The sequence below is a fragment of the Sarcophilus harrisii genome, chromosome 5, assembly GCF_902635505.1.
Source record: "Sarcophilus harrisii chromosome 5, mSarHar1.11, whole genome shotgun sequence".
NCBI lineage: Eukaryota > Metazoa > Chordata > Mammalia > Dasyuromorphia > Dasyuridae > Sarcophilus > Sarcophilus harrisii.
Window position 1 is genome coordinate 176,999,790 of NC_045430.1, and position 16,479 is coordinate 177,016,268.

The window sequence follows — 16,479 nt, forward strand, 5'->3', positions numbered from 1 at the left end:
AGGGATTTCCTTAGTATTAGTCCCCTCCCTCTCTTCACAACTCCACTGGGAAGGGTTAGTCCCATTGCTCTCCTCTCTCTCCAGGGTTCCCTCTGATTACTTCCATCCTATCTCTACCAGACTTCCCACAACCTCAGCTCACATTCCCCCCTTGGCTGATGCCAACAGGGATCTCCCTGGCTGGCTGGCCAGACGGTCCTCCTTTCTGGCCAAGGATGGACACAATGAATGGGAGGGTGGGGGTTCCCTGTCACAGAGGGGGAGGTCTGTCCTCACTCTTGTCCCTGGAAATATCGTCTGAATCAATTTCTGGGGTCTGAGAGGATGGGGAGTGGAGAGAAGTGACTCATAGTCCAGAATCTGAACGTTCTCCTCACCCATTTCTGAGAGGGTGAGCCTAAATGGGTTGATGACACTAAATGGAGAGTGGGGTGGGGTGCGGAGCAACTACTGTATGTCCAGTCACAGAGGGGAAACCCATTCTAGCCCATAGGGAGACCTCTGTACTTCAATCCCAGAATAAGAGAGAAAGGGAGTCCTTAAGAAAGCCTTTTCTTCAGTCCCATTGCCTTTATTTCCATGTTATTATCCTGTTTCCCCCTCCCTGCCCAAATGCACTCCTCCTCCTACCCCAAAGAGCTCTGACTATGACATGGATGATTAATAATTGGACTTTCAAGCTCAGTCATTGCCATATTAGATCTCTGCTGTCAGTTCTAACCCCTCCACTATTCCTCAGTTTCCCAAATCTATCTCTTCTCTAAGTCTTAGTCATCTCTGTTCCTCTTCCTCTCATCTTCAAAGACTTCATCCCCACCTGTGACTCAGCTCAGATACGGGAGGGAGGGGAGAAGAAGGAGGGGACCAGAAGGGGGAGGAGAAGGCCGTTATGATCCTCCCCATTTTCCTTATTCACCCCCATCTCTGAACTTGGCAGAGAGGCAGATTTGGGGAGCAACGTCCTAATAATAGACCTTTGTTCCTCTGGCTGAGGAGGGGGTCATATTGGTATGAGAGTACGAGGAGGGACTTGGAGAACATCCCCTGTCGGGTTCCCCCTTCCTTTCAGATTCTCTAGGCTACTGAAGGGTAGGCGGGGCCTTCCCTGATCCCCCTCCCCGCCCCCGCCCCCCACCCCCCGCAGGCCAGCCCCGCCGGCCGGCATTCCTGGGAGGCCGGCGCTCTGACGTGAGCCTGAGGAGGGGGAGGCCCCCCCGCGACCCAGGGGCTTCTTAAACCCCCCGCCCCCGGTCCGGCCCTGCATTTCCCCAGAACCGCTCCGCCCCCCCCAAAGGGAGAGACAGAGACCCAGGTTCAGCGAGAGGCAGGCGTGGAAAAGGAGGAGAGAAGATCCCGAGTCCGATCCCCGAGCCTGAGGACTAGAGATCGACCTAGCAAGCTCCCGAGAGAGCCGAAGTTTGAGAAGTGAAGAGGAGGCAGGAGCTCCCAGGACCGCTATCCAGAGCCAGCAGCGGACACTGCCCCTCTAGGCCAGCCCCAGGCTCCGGCCACCCCACACCCCCGCTCCACCGAGCCGGCTCCGGACCCCCTCCACGGGCATCTTCAGGCGCTGCACGCCGCCCCCCCCCCCAATCTAGTCCTCGGGACCCCGCTTCGGGATTCCCGCCAACTTGCTTAGCCCCTTCCCCGGACTTAACCCGAGCCCCTGAAGGGATCACGATGAACAACAGCAACTACCCAGAGGGCCTGGGCGAGGAGATGGACGAGATGCCGTCCACTGAGAAGGACCTGGCCGAGGACGCGCCGTGGAAGAAGATCCAGCAGAACACCTTCACCCGCTGGTGTAACGAGCATTTAAAGTGCGTGGGCAAGCGCCTGGGGGACCTCCAGAGGGACCTGAGCGACGGCCTGCGCCTCATCGCCCTGCTCGAGGTGCTGAGCCAGAAGCGCATGTACCGCAAGTTCCACCCGCGGCCCAACTTTCGCCAGATGAAACTCGAAAACGTGTCCGTGGCGCTCGAATTCTTGGAGCGCGAGCACATCAAGCTCGTGTCTATCGGTCAGTGCCTGGGGAGGGACGGGACGGGACGGGGCAGGGTGAGGTGGGGTAGGGAGAGAAAGGGCCCGGGCAACCCGTACCCACGCGGGGGTGGGACGGCTCCCCCCACTTCCCCAGGGCCGTAGCGCTGGGGGGGCGTCCACGCGCGGAAAGCCAGAAAGGAAACTTTGGGGCTTTTTCCATTGGCCAGTAGAAGGAACCTGGGGGAGGAGCCTTCTATCGTGGAACCCACTGGGCTTGAACCCACTGGCTATTGGGAGAGCCCCTGGGGGTTTGGGTAGGGAGGAATAGTCGGGGAACCCTCCTGGGGAGTGGAGAGGAAGGAGGGTTCAGTTACTGGGACAGAGAAGTTCTCTGGCACCGATGTCTCACACACCCAGACACTGCTACCCACACCAACCCCAAAGTGGAGCACTTTCTCCTGCAGTCACAGACACACACACCCCTTAGCTAGACAAGGAAGGGATACACGTATCATCAGGGGACTCACCCCTTTCTCTGCCTTTCTCCCTCCTATTCCTGACCCACCCCAGCTTGGCACCCAAGCTTCTCTCTTCAAAGCCCTTTGCCTTCCATATCAGACCCTTGCCGACAAGTGCAAGTCCTGGGATCCCCTCAGTTTCCCCTTCTGGAAACTAACAGATAACCTTAAAAGCACCTGTCCTTCTCTTCAGTTTTTTGTGGTCACTAGAACAGCAAGTTTAAGTGTGGGGTTTAGGGGAGACCAGGAGGCAGGATATTAGCCACTAACCAAGTTGGCCTGCCATTGTGAGAAGTGGTTCTGTGACAGAATGGTGACATTTTCCCAAAGAGTTCCTTCTAAATGAGGTGAAGGTGTTGGGGGCTGGGGTAGCTGAGTGGTACTGAAGGCAGCAATGACATCTTCTCTCTCCTCTTGTCCCTCAGGCTAGGCATGTGCCTGGCAGCTGGGCCCAGCCCCTGGGGGCCTTTCCAGGGAGGGGGGGGGGAGAGGGGGGTAGGACCCAGCCTTTGAAACCTAAAAAGGCACTGAGTGAGCATAGGAAACATTAACCCCTGCCTGTCCTTACCCATTTCCATCTACCTATGAAGGGTCTTCATATACAATCCATTCCTCTTCCCACCCCCAGGCCAAGGGCAGGGAACAAGGTCCTCCTAGAGAAGGGGGAGTAGAAATGTTGAGTGTCACTAAAGCCTGAAGTTGTGTGCGAGGAGGGTTGAGGCAAAAGAATCACAGCTGGAAGTGTGTGTGTGTGGGGGGGTAGTGAAGAGGGGGGAAGAACCAGTAACATCTGTCTGGAACTTAGAAGAGCTCTGAGAAAGTAGAATTCCCTTCTCCTGGTTTCTATCAGGAGAGAACTGTGTGGGGGCAGGGAAAGGGGAGGGAGAGAGGAAGGAAAGGGCAGTGGCAGAGCCAGGGAGTTGTGGACATGATTTGAGCAAGAATAGGGTTATGGAGGACTTAGGATCAGTTATTTAAAAGGAATACATGTCTCTGTCAGCTAAAAAAAGAAGCCCTCCCATAAGGGTGCCCTCCACAGTTCCGTGGAGCTCAGAAAGTGAAGGTACATGGAGAGCCGTAATATAGGATGGGATTCCCACACCAAAATAGGGGTAGCTGGCATATTGCACACACATGATGTGGGGGCAGGGAAGAATCCTTCCCAGTGGGAGGTAAGGAGAGACATTCCCTGTTAATTCTGCTATCTGTTGGGCCCCGCATCCTCCCCTGAGCCACTACTAGCTGTGGGCCTGCCTGAATTAGCAGCTGAGGTCAGCATGGGGCCCCTTCTCCTGTCCAGTCCCCTCCCTCAACTTCACAAACTCCTTCCCCAATGACTGACGTCCCCCTACCCCACCCCCACCGCCTGCCCCAGACTGGAAATAGCATGGCCTGGTTGTGACACAGCAGATGTCTCTGAGCTTTCCAGAAGGACAGACCATGTTGGAGCCTCACCCCTGGGTGAGGGTGGGGGTGGAGGTGGAAGAGGGGATGCCCACTGAGGCAGGGGGATCTGGGGAACTGGCAGTTTAATAGATGGGTGGGAAAGGCAGAGAAGATCAAAAGCGTCTGGAACAAGTTTCAGAGGAAACAAGAAACAAATTAGGGGGTTACAGAGGATAAAAGGGACCCCCTCAGAAATACCTGACCTGGCTGAATCTGAGGAGTGGGATCAGTTGGAGAGAGAAGGATGACATCTCAGTGACTAGGCTGAAAGCAGATGATGGGGTCAGAAGCTAGTACAATTGCTGAGCAGAGTTTATTAGAAAAAAGAGTCCTGTTCTTCAGGAACTCCTCCTGCATCTGCCTGGAGAGAGAAATCACTGGTGAAACTGTCAGCCTCATATACCACTTCCAACTCCTATCCGGGGGCCTCATCCTCCCTGGCCCTCATTCATCTCTCTCCACATCTTCACAAAAAGTTTTCAGCCCAACCACCCTCACATCCAACACTGCTGGAGGGAGCTCATGGAAGACCGGGAAAGGGCTGAGGTGCTGTTAGAGGGGAAAGGAGGAGTGGATTTGGGCAGTGGGGAGGAAAGAAGGATCAAGACAGAATTCTTGCTTCCTGTGGGGAAGAAGGAGAGCCGTTCACTGTCTGAGCCAAGTGGCTCTCACACATCTATGAGATAAGCTGTCAGCAATGCAGCTCCAGGGGTTAGGAGGGAGGGAGGGGAGAGAACTATTGACAATGGAAGGGTCTGCCCAGCTGTGAACAGATGTGAAGAGTTGACTTTTCTGCTCTCTGGTGATATTCTGCCAACTGTGGTCAACTCTTTTTCCCTGCCCATTTGAGTGTGAGGGGGGAGACCCTAACACTGGGGGAGAAGCCTGACTCAGCTCTTTCCTGTTGGTACTATTGACCCAAGATGTCTCTGCCTGGGTATCTGAAAATAAGAATTTGCTGGGTTTTCCTTTATCCCACATCTTTGAGGGAGCTAAGGCCCCCAAAGTTTCCCTCTTTCCCCCTTAGTTCTCTTATCCAGGCATTGACTGTTATTTGTGAAGAAGGGGAGATTTGGAACTAAACCTAGTTTAGGAATAGAGAAGAAAAAAGGCTCCCTTGAGAGAGAGGGGAGGAAGGGTAGATTCTAGATTGCTCGAGATCCCCCTCTCCACCTGGCTCCTGTCCTTAGACCTCCAGCAAATACCTCCACTCCCCTTAAAGTCAGAAAACCACCATCAACAAGTGTCCTCCTTCTTTTCCTGTCTCAGCCTTCTTTGAGACTCAGCGGGGGGGGGGGGGGGGGGGGGGAGAGGGATTTCAAGCTAGGTTAAAGGTGAGATTGCCCCTTCCTGACTTCACCTCCCCTCCCCATCCCGTCCCCCAGGACCTGTGAACAAAGAGCCCAATGAGCCAACCTTGTCTCTCAGCTGTTCCCCAGTTGCTATTCCTTCTCTCAGAGCCAACAGCTGGGGGGTGGGGGTGGGAAGAGGGAGCAGAGAGGGGGAACATGAGGGAGTGTCAGCTGTCCCACTACCTCCCTCAGCTCATCCTTTTCCCTCCTCTCTTGCTGAGTCTCAAAGAAGGCTGAGACAGGAAAAGAAGGGGGCCACTTGTTGATGGTGGTTTTCTGACTTTAAGGAGAGTGAAGGTGTTTGCTGGAGGTCTGTGGTTAGGAGCCAGGTAGAGAAGGGGATCTCGAGCAATCTAGAAGTCTCTTGCCTCATAGTTAACGGTCTGCCTGTTCCCTGCCCCCAGCCCTCTCCCTAGCCCATGGCTAACTTCAATGCTTGGACTGGTGCCGGTTGCTGGGGGAGACAAGTTTTCCTTCCCAGCAACCAGGACCTATCCCAGCTCCCACCCCCAACTCTAACATCTCCTTCCCCCTGGGAGCTTCCCCCTCCCCTTCTCATTCCATCTTCATGTGGGCAAACACTGGTGCTGGAAGGGAAGTGTGGGCTTGTTTATATGAGGTTCTAAGTGTCCCCCCCAATTAGGGTGTCAGAAGTGTGAGTTTCTGCAACACTTGTACGTGTGTTTGTGTCTGTTGTATGAGAGAGAGGAGAGAGTGAGAACAGGCTGGGGGAGTGAGTGTGTCATGGAATCCAAGAGCTGCCAAACTATTGTGCTGTGGAGTCCAGGGGCCAGGGGAAAAGGGTGGGGGGAGGAGAACTGATGGGGAAGGAAGGATGAATCAGTGAAAGGAGTATGTGAAGGGGTGGGGGAAGGTGAGGAGATGAGATCAGAGACATTCAGCCAAAGATAGTTAGAACTTTCTCTGGGCCTCTCTTTCAGAGCATCAGGGGGCATCCCCAGGTCTCCTATGATGTTTTTTTTCCCAAAGCCAGGGAAGGAAGGGGAGGCGTCTGACCAGCTCATTTGCACCCCAGCCTTCCTTATTCCACACAATTGATTTCTATTCAGGAAAAGAAAGGAGTTAGAAAGTTGGAGGATTATTTAGAAGAAAGCCTCAGTGTTATTTCCTATCTTGGCTCCTCTGCCCTGAATAATTACTGTAAACATCTTAGCTACCCCTTCCCCACCCAAGCACAATTTCTCCCCCCAAATATTCTCCAAAAAGCTGAAGGTTTCTGGCCTGTGTCTACCTTTATCAACAAGGGAATGGTGTCCAGTTGCTGCTGGTGCTGGGATATCCTTGGATAGGTTTGGGAGTGGGGAAAGAGAAGTGAATATTTGGTTTTTAGAACAAACTTTGGCTTCTCTAATCCATGAAAGGAAGTCATGATTATTATTATCTAGAAAACTAGGTGGAGTTGCTTTTGGGTGAAGGGGACTTTCTGAAGCTAAGATGCCTCCAAATCATAAGTTTATATATTCTTCTTGGCAAGTGCATAAGAAATTCAACCATCTTAAATACTGGCCCCCACTTCAAACCTTAGACATGAGAAAATTCAGCTCTTTCTCATCCATTTCTGGTTCCAAAGACTTTTTTTTATTTCTTCAGGGTATGTTTTGGTCACAGATCAAATAAGTTTCGACCTTTTTCCTCTCACAAACTTTGGGAAACAAGGCAGGGACCAGCCCAGTCCAACTAACTGCTTCAGACCTTCTGCCTCAATGACACCATTGCTCACAAATTTGGGCTCTGGCTCAAGTATTTGTCCCTCTCCTTGAAGCATCTCTAGGAACAGCTGGTACTATCTCTGGGCCCCTTTTTCGGGGCCAGGGGAACAAGGGGAATTAAAGACAAGGACAGAGCCAACAATTCAACCAAACTGACATTTCAGTTCCTCACACAGTCCATTTTCCATCTTTGTGCTTTTGCATGGGCCACCCCCGAAGTCTAGAATTTACTTCCTTCTCACTTCCACAATCTCTCAGTCAATTCAAGCATCATCTTCTACACAAAGCTCTCTTAATATTCATAATGTTCCCAACTGCCAGAGCCCTCCTTCCCCAACTACTTTGTATTTATTTTGTATCACTTCTCTGTGTATGCCTATATACAAATATATATGTGTGTATACATATACACACATACATATGTAGACAGTATCCTAGGGGATAGAGAGCTGGCTTTGAAGCCAGAAAGGGCTCAGGTCCTATCTTTGATACAATTGTCTGTGTGACCCCGAGCCATTCATTTAACTTCTCAATGCTCTTAGCCAACACTAAAATTATAAGTTTTAGAGAAACTGTTGATTTACATGAGTAATCTATATATAATCATATGTGTTCATATTTGTGTATAGACATAATCAGTGTATATGTGTATATGTATGCACATGCACATGTATGAACATATATGTATAGTCACATTTATCTTCATGTTATCTCCTCTAATGTTATGTAAGCTCTTTGAAAAATGTTCCATGTTTTACCTTTGAACTTCTAGCGCCTACCATATTGCCTGGCTCATAGTAGGTGTCTAATAAATATGTGTTGATTTATTGATTGATGAAATGAAAGCTGCAGAAGGAGTGACTTCTTTCATGACACTTCTGCCCACAGATAGCAAGGCCATTGTGGATGGGAACTTGAAGCTGATCCTGGGTCTTATCTGGACTCTGATCCTGCATTACTCCATCTCCATGCCCATGTGGGAGGATGAGGATGATGAAGATGCTCGCAAACAGACCCCCAAGCAGCGGTTACTTGGCTGGATCCAGAATAAGGTGCCCCAGCTGCCCATCACCAACTTCAACAAAGACTGGCAGGATGGCAAGGCCCTGGGAGCCCTTGTGGACAACTGTGCCCCTGGTAAGAAATTTATATGATTCTGAGAAGGGATTTGAGGAAACCATCATTCTACGATAACATAGAACCTGGATGTCTTGGGGGGAAGGGTTGGGAAGTACAAGAATCCTTGATCATTGAATGAGAACTGATCAATTGGTCTCCAGAATCAGAAGTCACATAATTCCCTGTATATAGCACTTTATTTTCCTTACTACTCTGTAAAATGGCTATGCTTATCCCCATTTTACAGAAGAAAAACTGAGCTTTGAAGATGTTATCATTTTCCCCTTTCCCATTTCCCATGGAATCCATGGCTCATAAATGGCAGAGTTGAGAGACTTGGTTTAAACCATGTCTAATCCAAGATCAGTGTTCTTTCTACTTTCCATGTACATTGGGCAGAAGATAGAAGGAAGCAGGACAGGGACTATAGCAAGAGGGCTGCAAGTTAAACCCAAGGAAGTGTTTTCTTTCAAAGAGCCAGGGTGATGAAACATTGAAGCTATTAAGGAGAGGAGGTTTGGGGATCTCTATCCCAGAATGCTTCCCACAGTGGGGTGGCTAGTCTTAGATCACTGATATAGAACCAGAAAGGACCTTAAAGTCCAAACCTTTCATTTGTAGGCAAAGGAAGAGTGAGTTTAAGTGATGTGGCCAAGTTATTTAAAAAAAAAAAAAAAAACTAGAGTATACTTTCACCAGTATAGGGAATTCTCAGTGTGGAGCCTTTTTCACCAGTGTAGATTTTCAGCTTATTTATACTTGAGTCTTAGAGAGTGGTCCAGGAGAGGGATAAGTAATGGAGACTGAGTTTCAATGACCTGTCCCCTAGTGGATGGCAGAGGCAGGACTTGCATCTAAGTCTTCCTGACTCCGTGTCTTAATTTTGTCCACTTTGCCGTGTTGCCTTTTGCTAAGAAACACACAAAAAAAGTAAATATCAGACTCGGGTTCAAACGCAAATAGCCTGTCATGGTATAAGTTTATTCTCTCCACTGGGGAAAAACATGACAAGGACAACAGTGCTGGGACTGGAACCCCTCTCACCCCTTCCTGTCCCTGCCTACCACCGTATTCCCAGGAGGCCTTTGAGCAGAGAACCAGAGTAAGGGAAAATCAGAACCAAGCAGGAGCTAGTGAAATACCTGGTACTGTTGGCAAGCTAAGGATTTATTTTCCAATTCTCCCCAGTTTCCAGTCAGAAAGGTTTATCTCCCACCCAGCCAATCAACCAAGGAAGGTTATTTATCTGCTGACCCCCAGTGGTCAGTCTTAGTGCTGCAGCCCCCAAAGGCTCTTGTAAACCTTTGTAAAACCCTAGGACCTGGAGTGTGTGTGTGTGAGTGTGCGTGTGTGTGCAGGGGAATGAGTGGACGGCAGTCCCGCAGCCTCGGGAAGCATTCCCAGCTGTTGATCCGCTGCCTGAGGCTGCTCCTGCCAACAGTGAGCTCAGCCTTTGTGCTTGTCATGGACTGCATGTTTTTGGCTGGCCCCCTCCCCCGTCCACTCTCAACAAACCATTTCTCCTCCTTTTCTTTGCCGGCCAGCCTGGGACTAAGGCCTTCCTTCCCGTCCCCCATTCCTTTCTGCTCCCCAACTTGTAGGACAGACCTCAGGGTCCCGCCAAGAGAGATTCCTAAGACTTCTCAGTGACTTTCGTAGAGGATCCCTCACTCCCCCCCACCCCGTTACCCCTTTGAATATCCTAGGTTCCTGGAATATATGGGGGGAGATGGGGAAAATGTTCTTGCCGCCCCTCCAAGGATAGTTTGTCGAGTACTCAGAGATCCCAGGCAACAAGCTGAGGTGGTGGGAAGCTTTTGGGATCAGAGTAGGAGCTGCTGCTGCTTTCACGTGCCTTCCCCAGAGAGTGTTGGTTCCTAGGGATGGAAGGCTCCACTCTCGGTTTCCTTTCTCAGAGTCTGTCAGGGGGTCTGGACACGCAGGAGGCTGGCCCGAGAGGAGCCTGGCCTCCTGGCCTGAGAGGAGCACTGGTACCAGGCAGAGCCAGCCTCGGGCAGAAAGACTCATTGTTGGCCTGAGTCAGGGCTGTCCGTAGTGGCCCCGACCTTGGTTGTATCTTTGGGGGGCACCTCAGAGTCTCTGTAGGAGTCTGTTTGGGTGGAAGTGTCTTGGGGAAGGGGGAAGGAAGTCTGTCCAGCTTTTCTGGGTGAGCGGCTATGCAGCTGGCTATACGGCGGCTCATCCCGACTCCCTCATCTGTAAGATGAGAGAGCCAGCTTAGATGCTGTCTAAAGCACCCTCCAATCCTAATTCACCATTCCTTCTCCTCCTCAGGCCTGTGTCCCAACTGGGAGGCGTGGGATCCCAACCAGCCAGTGGAGAATGCCCGAGAGGCAATGCAACAGGCGGATGACTGGCTGGGTGTGCCACAGGTACGGGCATAGGGGAGCAGAAACAGGGCATGGGGAGAGGCGGTCAGGAGGCGAGCATAAGTGGGGAGTGGACTAACCCTTGGGAAAGAGGGGCAGGGTCAGAAGGAAAGTTCTCTCTTGGGAGAGAGGGACCAGGAGCAGAGGGGGAGGAGTGGGGGGCTGACTTGTGGACTTCCCCATGGCAGGTGATTGCCCCTGAGGAGATCGTGGACCCCAATGTGGATGAGCACTCCGTCATGACCTACCTGTCCCAGTTCCCAAAGGCCAAGCTCAAACCTGGAGCCCCTGTCCGCTCCAAACAGCTGAATCCCAAGAAGGCCACCGCCTATGGGCCTGGTATGTAGCCCTAACCCTGGAAGGTAACTCTGCCCCAGCCCATCACGGCCTGTGTGGAGGAGCATATCCCCAGTCCTGAGAGACATCCTGGGGGGCTGTCATATCCTGGGGATTCTTTTTGCACAAGCTAGGGGTGGCAAAAAAGTTGCTTCGCTGTTTCTGTCTATGTTTTCTCCTCTTATTGGTCCCTTCCAATTCCCTTTTCCACAGGCATTGAGCCTCATGGGAACACAGTGCTTCAGCCAGCTCATTTTACTGTACAGACAGTAGATGCAGGACTGGGGGAGGTGCTCGTATACATCGAGGACCCCGAGGGCCACACTGAGGAGGTACGGCAAAGGAAGACTTTGGGATGGGTCAGGGACTGCTGAATTTACCCCCCGTTTTTGGTAAACTATAGGAAACTATTTCCACATAACCCTCTGTGGGCTATAGAAGAGTTAGGAAAGGATGACAGTTAGTATCTGAATCATTAACAATTCCCATTCCCTCAACAGGCCAAAGTGGTTCCCAATAATGACAAGGACCGGACCTACGCTGTTTCCTATGTACCCAAGGTGGCAGGGCTACACAAGGTATCTCCACTAAAAAAAATCCCTCCCACTCTTCTAGACTTCCTCAGTTCTATAAATGATCATGTTTTAATGTTCATCTGTCAAACTCCATATTCTTCCTAGTCTCCAGTGCAGAAGTGGGAGATGACCAGATCCAAAGTCTGACTAATTAATGAGTCTGTGATGACTTACAGGGAAGTCCCTAGTATTCCAAGGACCTCTTCTCAGCCCTGTGCTGTTTAACTTTTTCATTAATGAGTTATATGAAGGAATAGATTACATACTCGTCAGATTTGCAGAGGATATTAAATTGGGAATACCTCTTAGTAATGATCACGAATATTACTAACAGGCTATACAGTTAATAAGTTATAATCAGGATTCAGAAATGATCCTGAAAGGCTAGAACAATGGGCTAAGCCCAATTAGATTACCTTTAATAGAGATAAATGTAAAATCCTAGATGAGTTCAAATAATTAACTTCCTCTAATATAGGTTGGGGGAATTATAGCTAGTATAGATTAATGTAGAGAAAGTATAGAAAAGAGTATAGTTATAAGTATAGAAATAGAATAGATAAGTATAGTAAAAGATCTGAGGTTATTAGTAGAATGCAAGCTTAAGATTGCATCAACAGGATGAAATAATAATAATAATAATAATGCTATTTTAAGCTATACTGAAGGATATAGCGCCCAAGATTAGGAAGGTGATAGTGCTTCTGGATGTACCTTGCCCTAATTGGACAATATCTTGACATATTATATTTAGATCTGGACACTGTATTTATTTATTTATTTTTAGGGTTTTTTAAAGTAATAATATCTTTTTATTTTTCAAAATACATGCAAAGATAGTTTTCACCATTCACCCTTGCAAACCCTTGTGCTCCATATTTTTCTTCCTTTCTCCCTCCTTCCTCCTTCCCAGGATAGTAAATAATTCAATATAGGTTAAACATGTGCAATTCTTGTAAACATATTTCCACATTTATCATGCTGCTCAAGAAAAATCAGATCAAAAGGGAAAAAATGAGAAAGAAAAAAACCAAGCAAGCAAACAGCAACAAAAAGCTGAAAACACTATGTTGTGATCCATATTCAGTCCTCTCTCCATCACAAGTCTATTAGAATTGCCTTGAATCATCTCATTGTTGAAAAGAGCCAAATCCATCACAGTTGATCATCACATAATCTTGTTGTTGTGAACACCATATTTTAAGGGTTCCAACTAAAAAAGCCGCAGATGTTACTAATCACTGCAAGCGTTTATTAAACACCGTACATCTTCTCTAATGGCATCTGCAGCTTCTCACGGTTACATTCCTTCATATATGCCATATATACCATCTCATTACATCATTTCATACCCAGCTTTCTTTGTCTTTACCCCGTCACGGTACAGGCTACTCAATAACAAAATCATTAATCTTGGGGGAAACAACCTTTCACTACTGCCTTCCTGTTTTCCTCCTCTGTACACCTTGTTCCCCCTCCTCAGGTTATTTCCTGCTGTACAGCTCCTTTTGCCACGTATACCTAAAATCATCTAACACTTGGGGATTAACTGAAGGAATTAAGAATGTTTAGCCTTGAGAAGGGAGGACTTTAGAAGACTGTCTTCCAATATTTAAAGTGCTTTAGCCTATAGAAGATAAACTAGCCGTGTTCTATTTGATTCCAGGAGAAAGAACTCAGAACAGTGTGAGTGAGAGATATAAAATAGTCAGGTTAAGACTAGATGTAAGGAAAAACTTCCTAAAGGTTTGTTGTTGTTTAGTCATGTCTAACTTTTTGTGTCTCCATTTGGGGTTTTCTCGTCAAAGATACTGGAACAGTTTGCCATTTCCTTCTCTATCTCATTTTATAAATCTCATATTTATAAATAAATAATTAAATTTTATAAGGGAGGCAAATAGGATTAAATGACAGTTAATAAATGTTTGAACTCAGGTCTTCCTAACTCCCAGGCTGGTACTCTATCCACTGCACCATGTCACTATTCTTCCCAAGGGTCAGAGTTATCCACAGATGGAATGGGCTGCCTCAGGATGAGTAGTGGAGTTCCCCTGCCTAGAGGTCTTCAGATGGAGGCTAGATAATCCCCAAGAGTTAGACACAGTTTTTTCATCAGGTTCAGGGTGAGATTGGACTAGCTGCTTCCAGAGGTCCTTTTCAATCTGTAATTCTGTGTGTTTATTTTGTACCTCCCCCTCATTTGTTGAAGTGTCCCCTGGGATATCTCTGACATGCTGTCCTGCTCCTTACTACCCAGCCTTGAGTCTTTGATCTCTGACTTCCCAGGCGACAGTGCTCTTTGCTGGCCAAAATATCGAGCGTAGCCCCTTTGAGGTGAACGTAGGCATGGCCCTGGGTGATGCTAACAAGGTGTCAGCTAGAGGACCTGGCCTGGAGCCAGTGGGCAACGTGGCCAACAAACCCACCTACTTTGATATCTACACTGCAGGTAGGGGATAGTGGGGGGTTGAGGTGGGAGTACCACTGGCTGGTTGGGATTCTACATTGCTCTGAGGAAGAGGAGAAGGGGAAGAAGAAGGGGGAGAAGGAGGGAGGGGAGAGGAAAGGAAGAGGGAGGTAAAGGTCCTTGAAGGATCCCTTGCAGGAGAGTTGAAGAAGTAGAAAGGTGCCCAGCAGCATGTCCTGTCAGACTTAATTTTACCGGAAGCAATCAGAGAAGGGGTGAATGAGGGGAGGGAAGGAGAGGAGCTGGGGGGAGAGAGGAGACAGAGGAGAGATAGAGGGAGAGAGCAGAAGGAGGGGAGAGAAAGGGAAAAAGAGAGAGGAGAAAGAGGGGTGAGAGGGAGAGAGGGAAGGAGGGAGAGAGGATTTGTAGGTATTAGGAAGAGGCAGGGTAGACCATCTAAAACCAGAAATTGATACTTGTGTCTTCACCAATAGGGGCAGGAAATGGCGATGTTTCGGTGGTGATTGTTGACCCTCAGGGTCGGCGGGACACAGTAGAAGTGGCACTGGAGGATAAGGGGGACAGCACCTTCCGCTGCACCTACCGGCCTGTGCTTGAGGGGCCCCACACAGTACACGTGGCCTTTGCCGGGTCCCCCATCAGTCGAAGCCCTTTCCCCGTTCATGTGGCTGAAGGTGAGGACTTGTCCCCTTCTCCCCTCTCCTGACCATTCCTGCTGGACAAGGGCACAATCTATAGTCGCATATAAGCAACAAAGCTGGATAGATGCTGTGTGTAGGAAGAGTTTTTAAACTTAAGGGTGCTTGTTGAACACCTGAAATGAGCAGAAGAAAATCCCAGGTAGGGGGACCTATGGCAGAGACTTTGTCTTACCCAGACCCAAAAGACTTGGGTTAGTGGAAAGCCACATTTCAGAGCAGCTGAGCTGTGGAGCAAAGGGTAGCAATGAAGGACCGATGAGTGGCTCCTACCTTAGAGGCATTAAGAAGGAGAAGTAGATGCAGGGATTGGGGCAAATCAGGGTTGCCTAACATCCAAGGACACCCCCCCCCAGACTGGTGACATCCTATACTCATTCTTTCCCCCTGTCCTCAGACCTCCTGATGCTGGTTACCCGCTTCATACCCATCATCCACCAGGCCAAGAAAGTACCACCACGTTAGTACTATCCAGCTAGCTCAGAGGTGGGACTTAGCTGGTCACCCCATGGCATGCCATGACTTCCTGGCACTGCCTCTGTTCCTTGGCATGGCCCAAACCCTGAGATTCTCTTCTTACCTGGTATCCCATAGCAAGATGTGAATTCTGTGGCATTGCCTGGTTTCTATGCCATCCTGTGTATTCTCTGACAAGACCAGGTTCCTTGCCAGTGCCTGTTCTGTGGCAAGACCAGGTTACTTCCAGTGCTTGTTCTGTTCCCAGTTTCTTGCCAGTGCCTGTGATCTATGGCAAGATAAGTTTCTTGCCAGTGTTTGTTCTGTGCAAGACCAGGTTCCTTACCAGTGCCTGTGATCTGTGGCAAGACAAGTTCCTTGCCAGTGCCTGTGATCTATGGCAAGACAAGCTCCTTGCCAGTGCTTGTTCTATGCAAGACCAGGTTCCTTATCAGTGCCTGTGATCTGTGGCAGGACCAGATTCCTTGCCAGTGCCTGTTCTGTGGCAAGACCAGGTTCCTTGCCAGTGCCTGTTCTGTGGCAAGACCAGGTTCTTTGCCAGTGTTTGTTCTGTTCCCGGTTTCTTGCCAGTGCCTGTGATCTATGGCAAGACAAGTTTCTTGCCAGTGCTTGTTCTGTGCAAGACCAGGTTCCTTACCAGTGCCTGTGATCTGTGGCAAGACAAGTTCCTTGCCAGTGCCTGTGATCTGTGTCAGGGCTGGGGCTCCTTGCCAGTGCCTGTTCTGTGATGTCTTTGTTTCATGGCACATTTAGCTTTTTTTAGGGACTAGGGCTGGTCCTGAGGGGTGCAGAAGTCTCTGAGGAGGAATTCTTTGAAGGGGAAAAGTTCTCTGCCCTATGGTTCTCTTTGTCTCACTGCTAATCCCACTAGTTCTAAGTGTTGGTACCATTGAAGAATGTCCCTCAGGGCCCAGCAGAGCCTCTGCTGCTTGTTACAGGGACGCCACCTTCTGCTTGGGACTCCAGCCACTGTGTGGGCAAACATGCTGGCCCAGGGGGCCAGCAGGCGGGGATGGGTCCTGCGGGAACAAGGGGGGTTGCATATCAGGATAAAAGGTGCATGATCCTAATGGTCTGCATGAGGATATGAAATCCTGCTACCACAGAAAGGAAGGAAGGCCCAACCAGATTGCACGCCCACTAGGGCTGAGAAGCAGGGATCATGTTGCCCAAGTGAGAAGTCTCCTGCCTGGTCCCTCCTAAACTACCACTCTGCCCCCTCCCTCTACAGCTTGCAACCCGAACGCTTGCCGGGCAGCGGGCCGTGGCCTCCAGCCCAAGGGTGTCCGAGTAAAGGAGGTCGCAGATTTCAAGGTGTTCACCAAGGGAGCGGGCAGTGGAGAACTCAAAGTCACCGTGAAAGGGCCAAGTAAGTGGGCCAAGTTGGGGAGGACAGGGAAACCGAGAAGTCTCGCCAGAAGCCCTTC

At 49.6% G+C, this 16,479-nt stretch overlaps 1 protein-coding gene across 2 annotated transcripts in view; it reads left to right on the plus strand.

The window, feature by feature from the left end:
* Nucleotides 1-1,148: 1,148 nt before the first annotated feature.
* FLNC (filamin C) overlaps nucleotides 1,149-16,479 on the plus strand; it is a 42,549-nt gene continuing 27,218 nt past the window's right edge. For both annotated transcript variants that reach the window (XM_003771593.3, XM_003771594.3), the window contains exons 1-9: nucleotides 1,149-2,020; nucleotides 7,918-8,166; nucleotides 10,444-10,541; nucleotides 10,727-10,877; nucleotides 11,088-11,206; nucleotides 11,375-11,452; nucleotides 13,736-13,898; nucleotides 14,351-14,551; nucleotides 16,284-16,421. In XM_003771593.3, coding sequence (XP_003771641.1) covers nucleotides 1,681-2,020; nucleotides 7,918-8,166; nucleotides 10,444-10,541; nucleotides 10,727-10,877; nucleotides 11,088-11,206; nucleotides 11,375-11,452; nucleotides 13,736-13,898; nucleotides 14,351-14,551; nucleotides 16,284-16,421 — 1,537 coding nt within the window. In that variant the 5' untranslated portion in view covers nucleotides 1,149-1,680. The remainder of the gene's footprint in view (nucleotides 2,021-7,917; nucleotides 8,167-10,443; nucleotides 10,542-10,726; nucleotides 10,878-11,087; nucleotides 11,207-11,374; nucleotides 11,453-13,735; nucleotides 13,899-14,350; nucleotides 14,552-16,283; nucleotides 16,422-16,479) is intronic.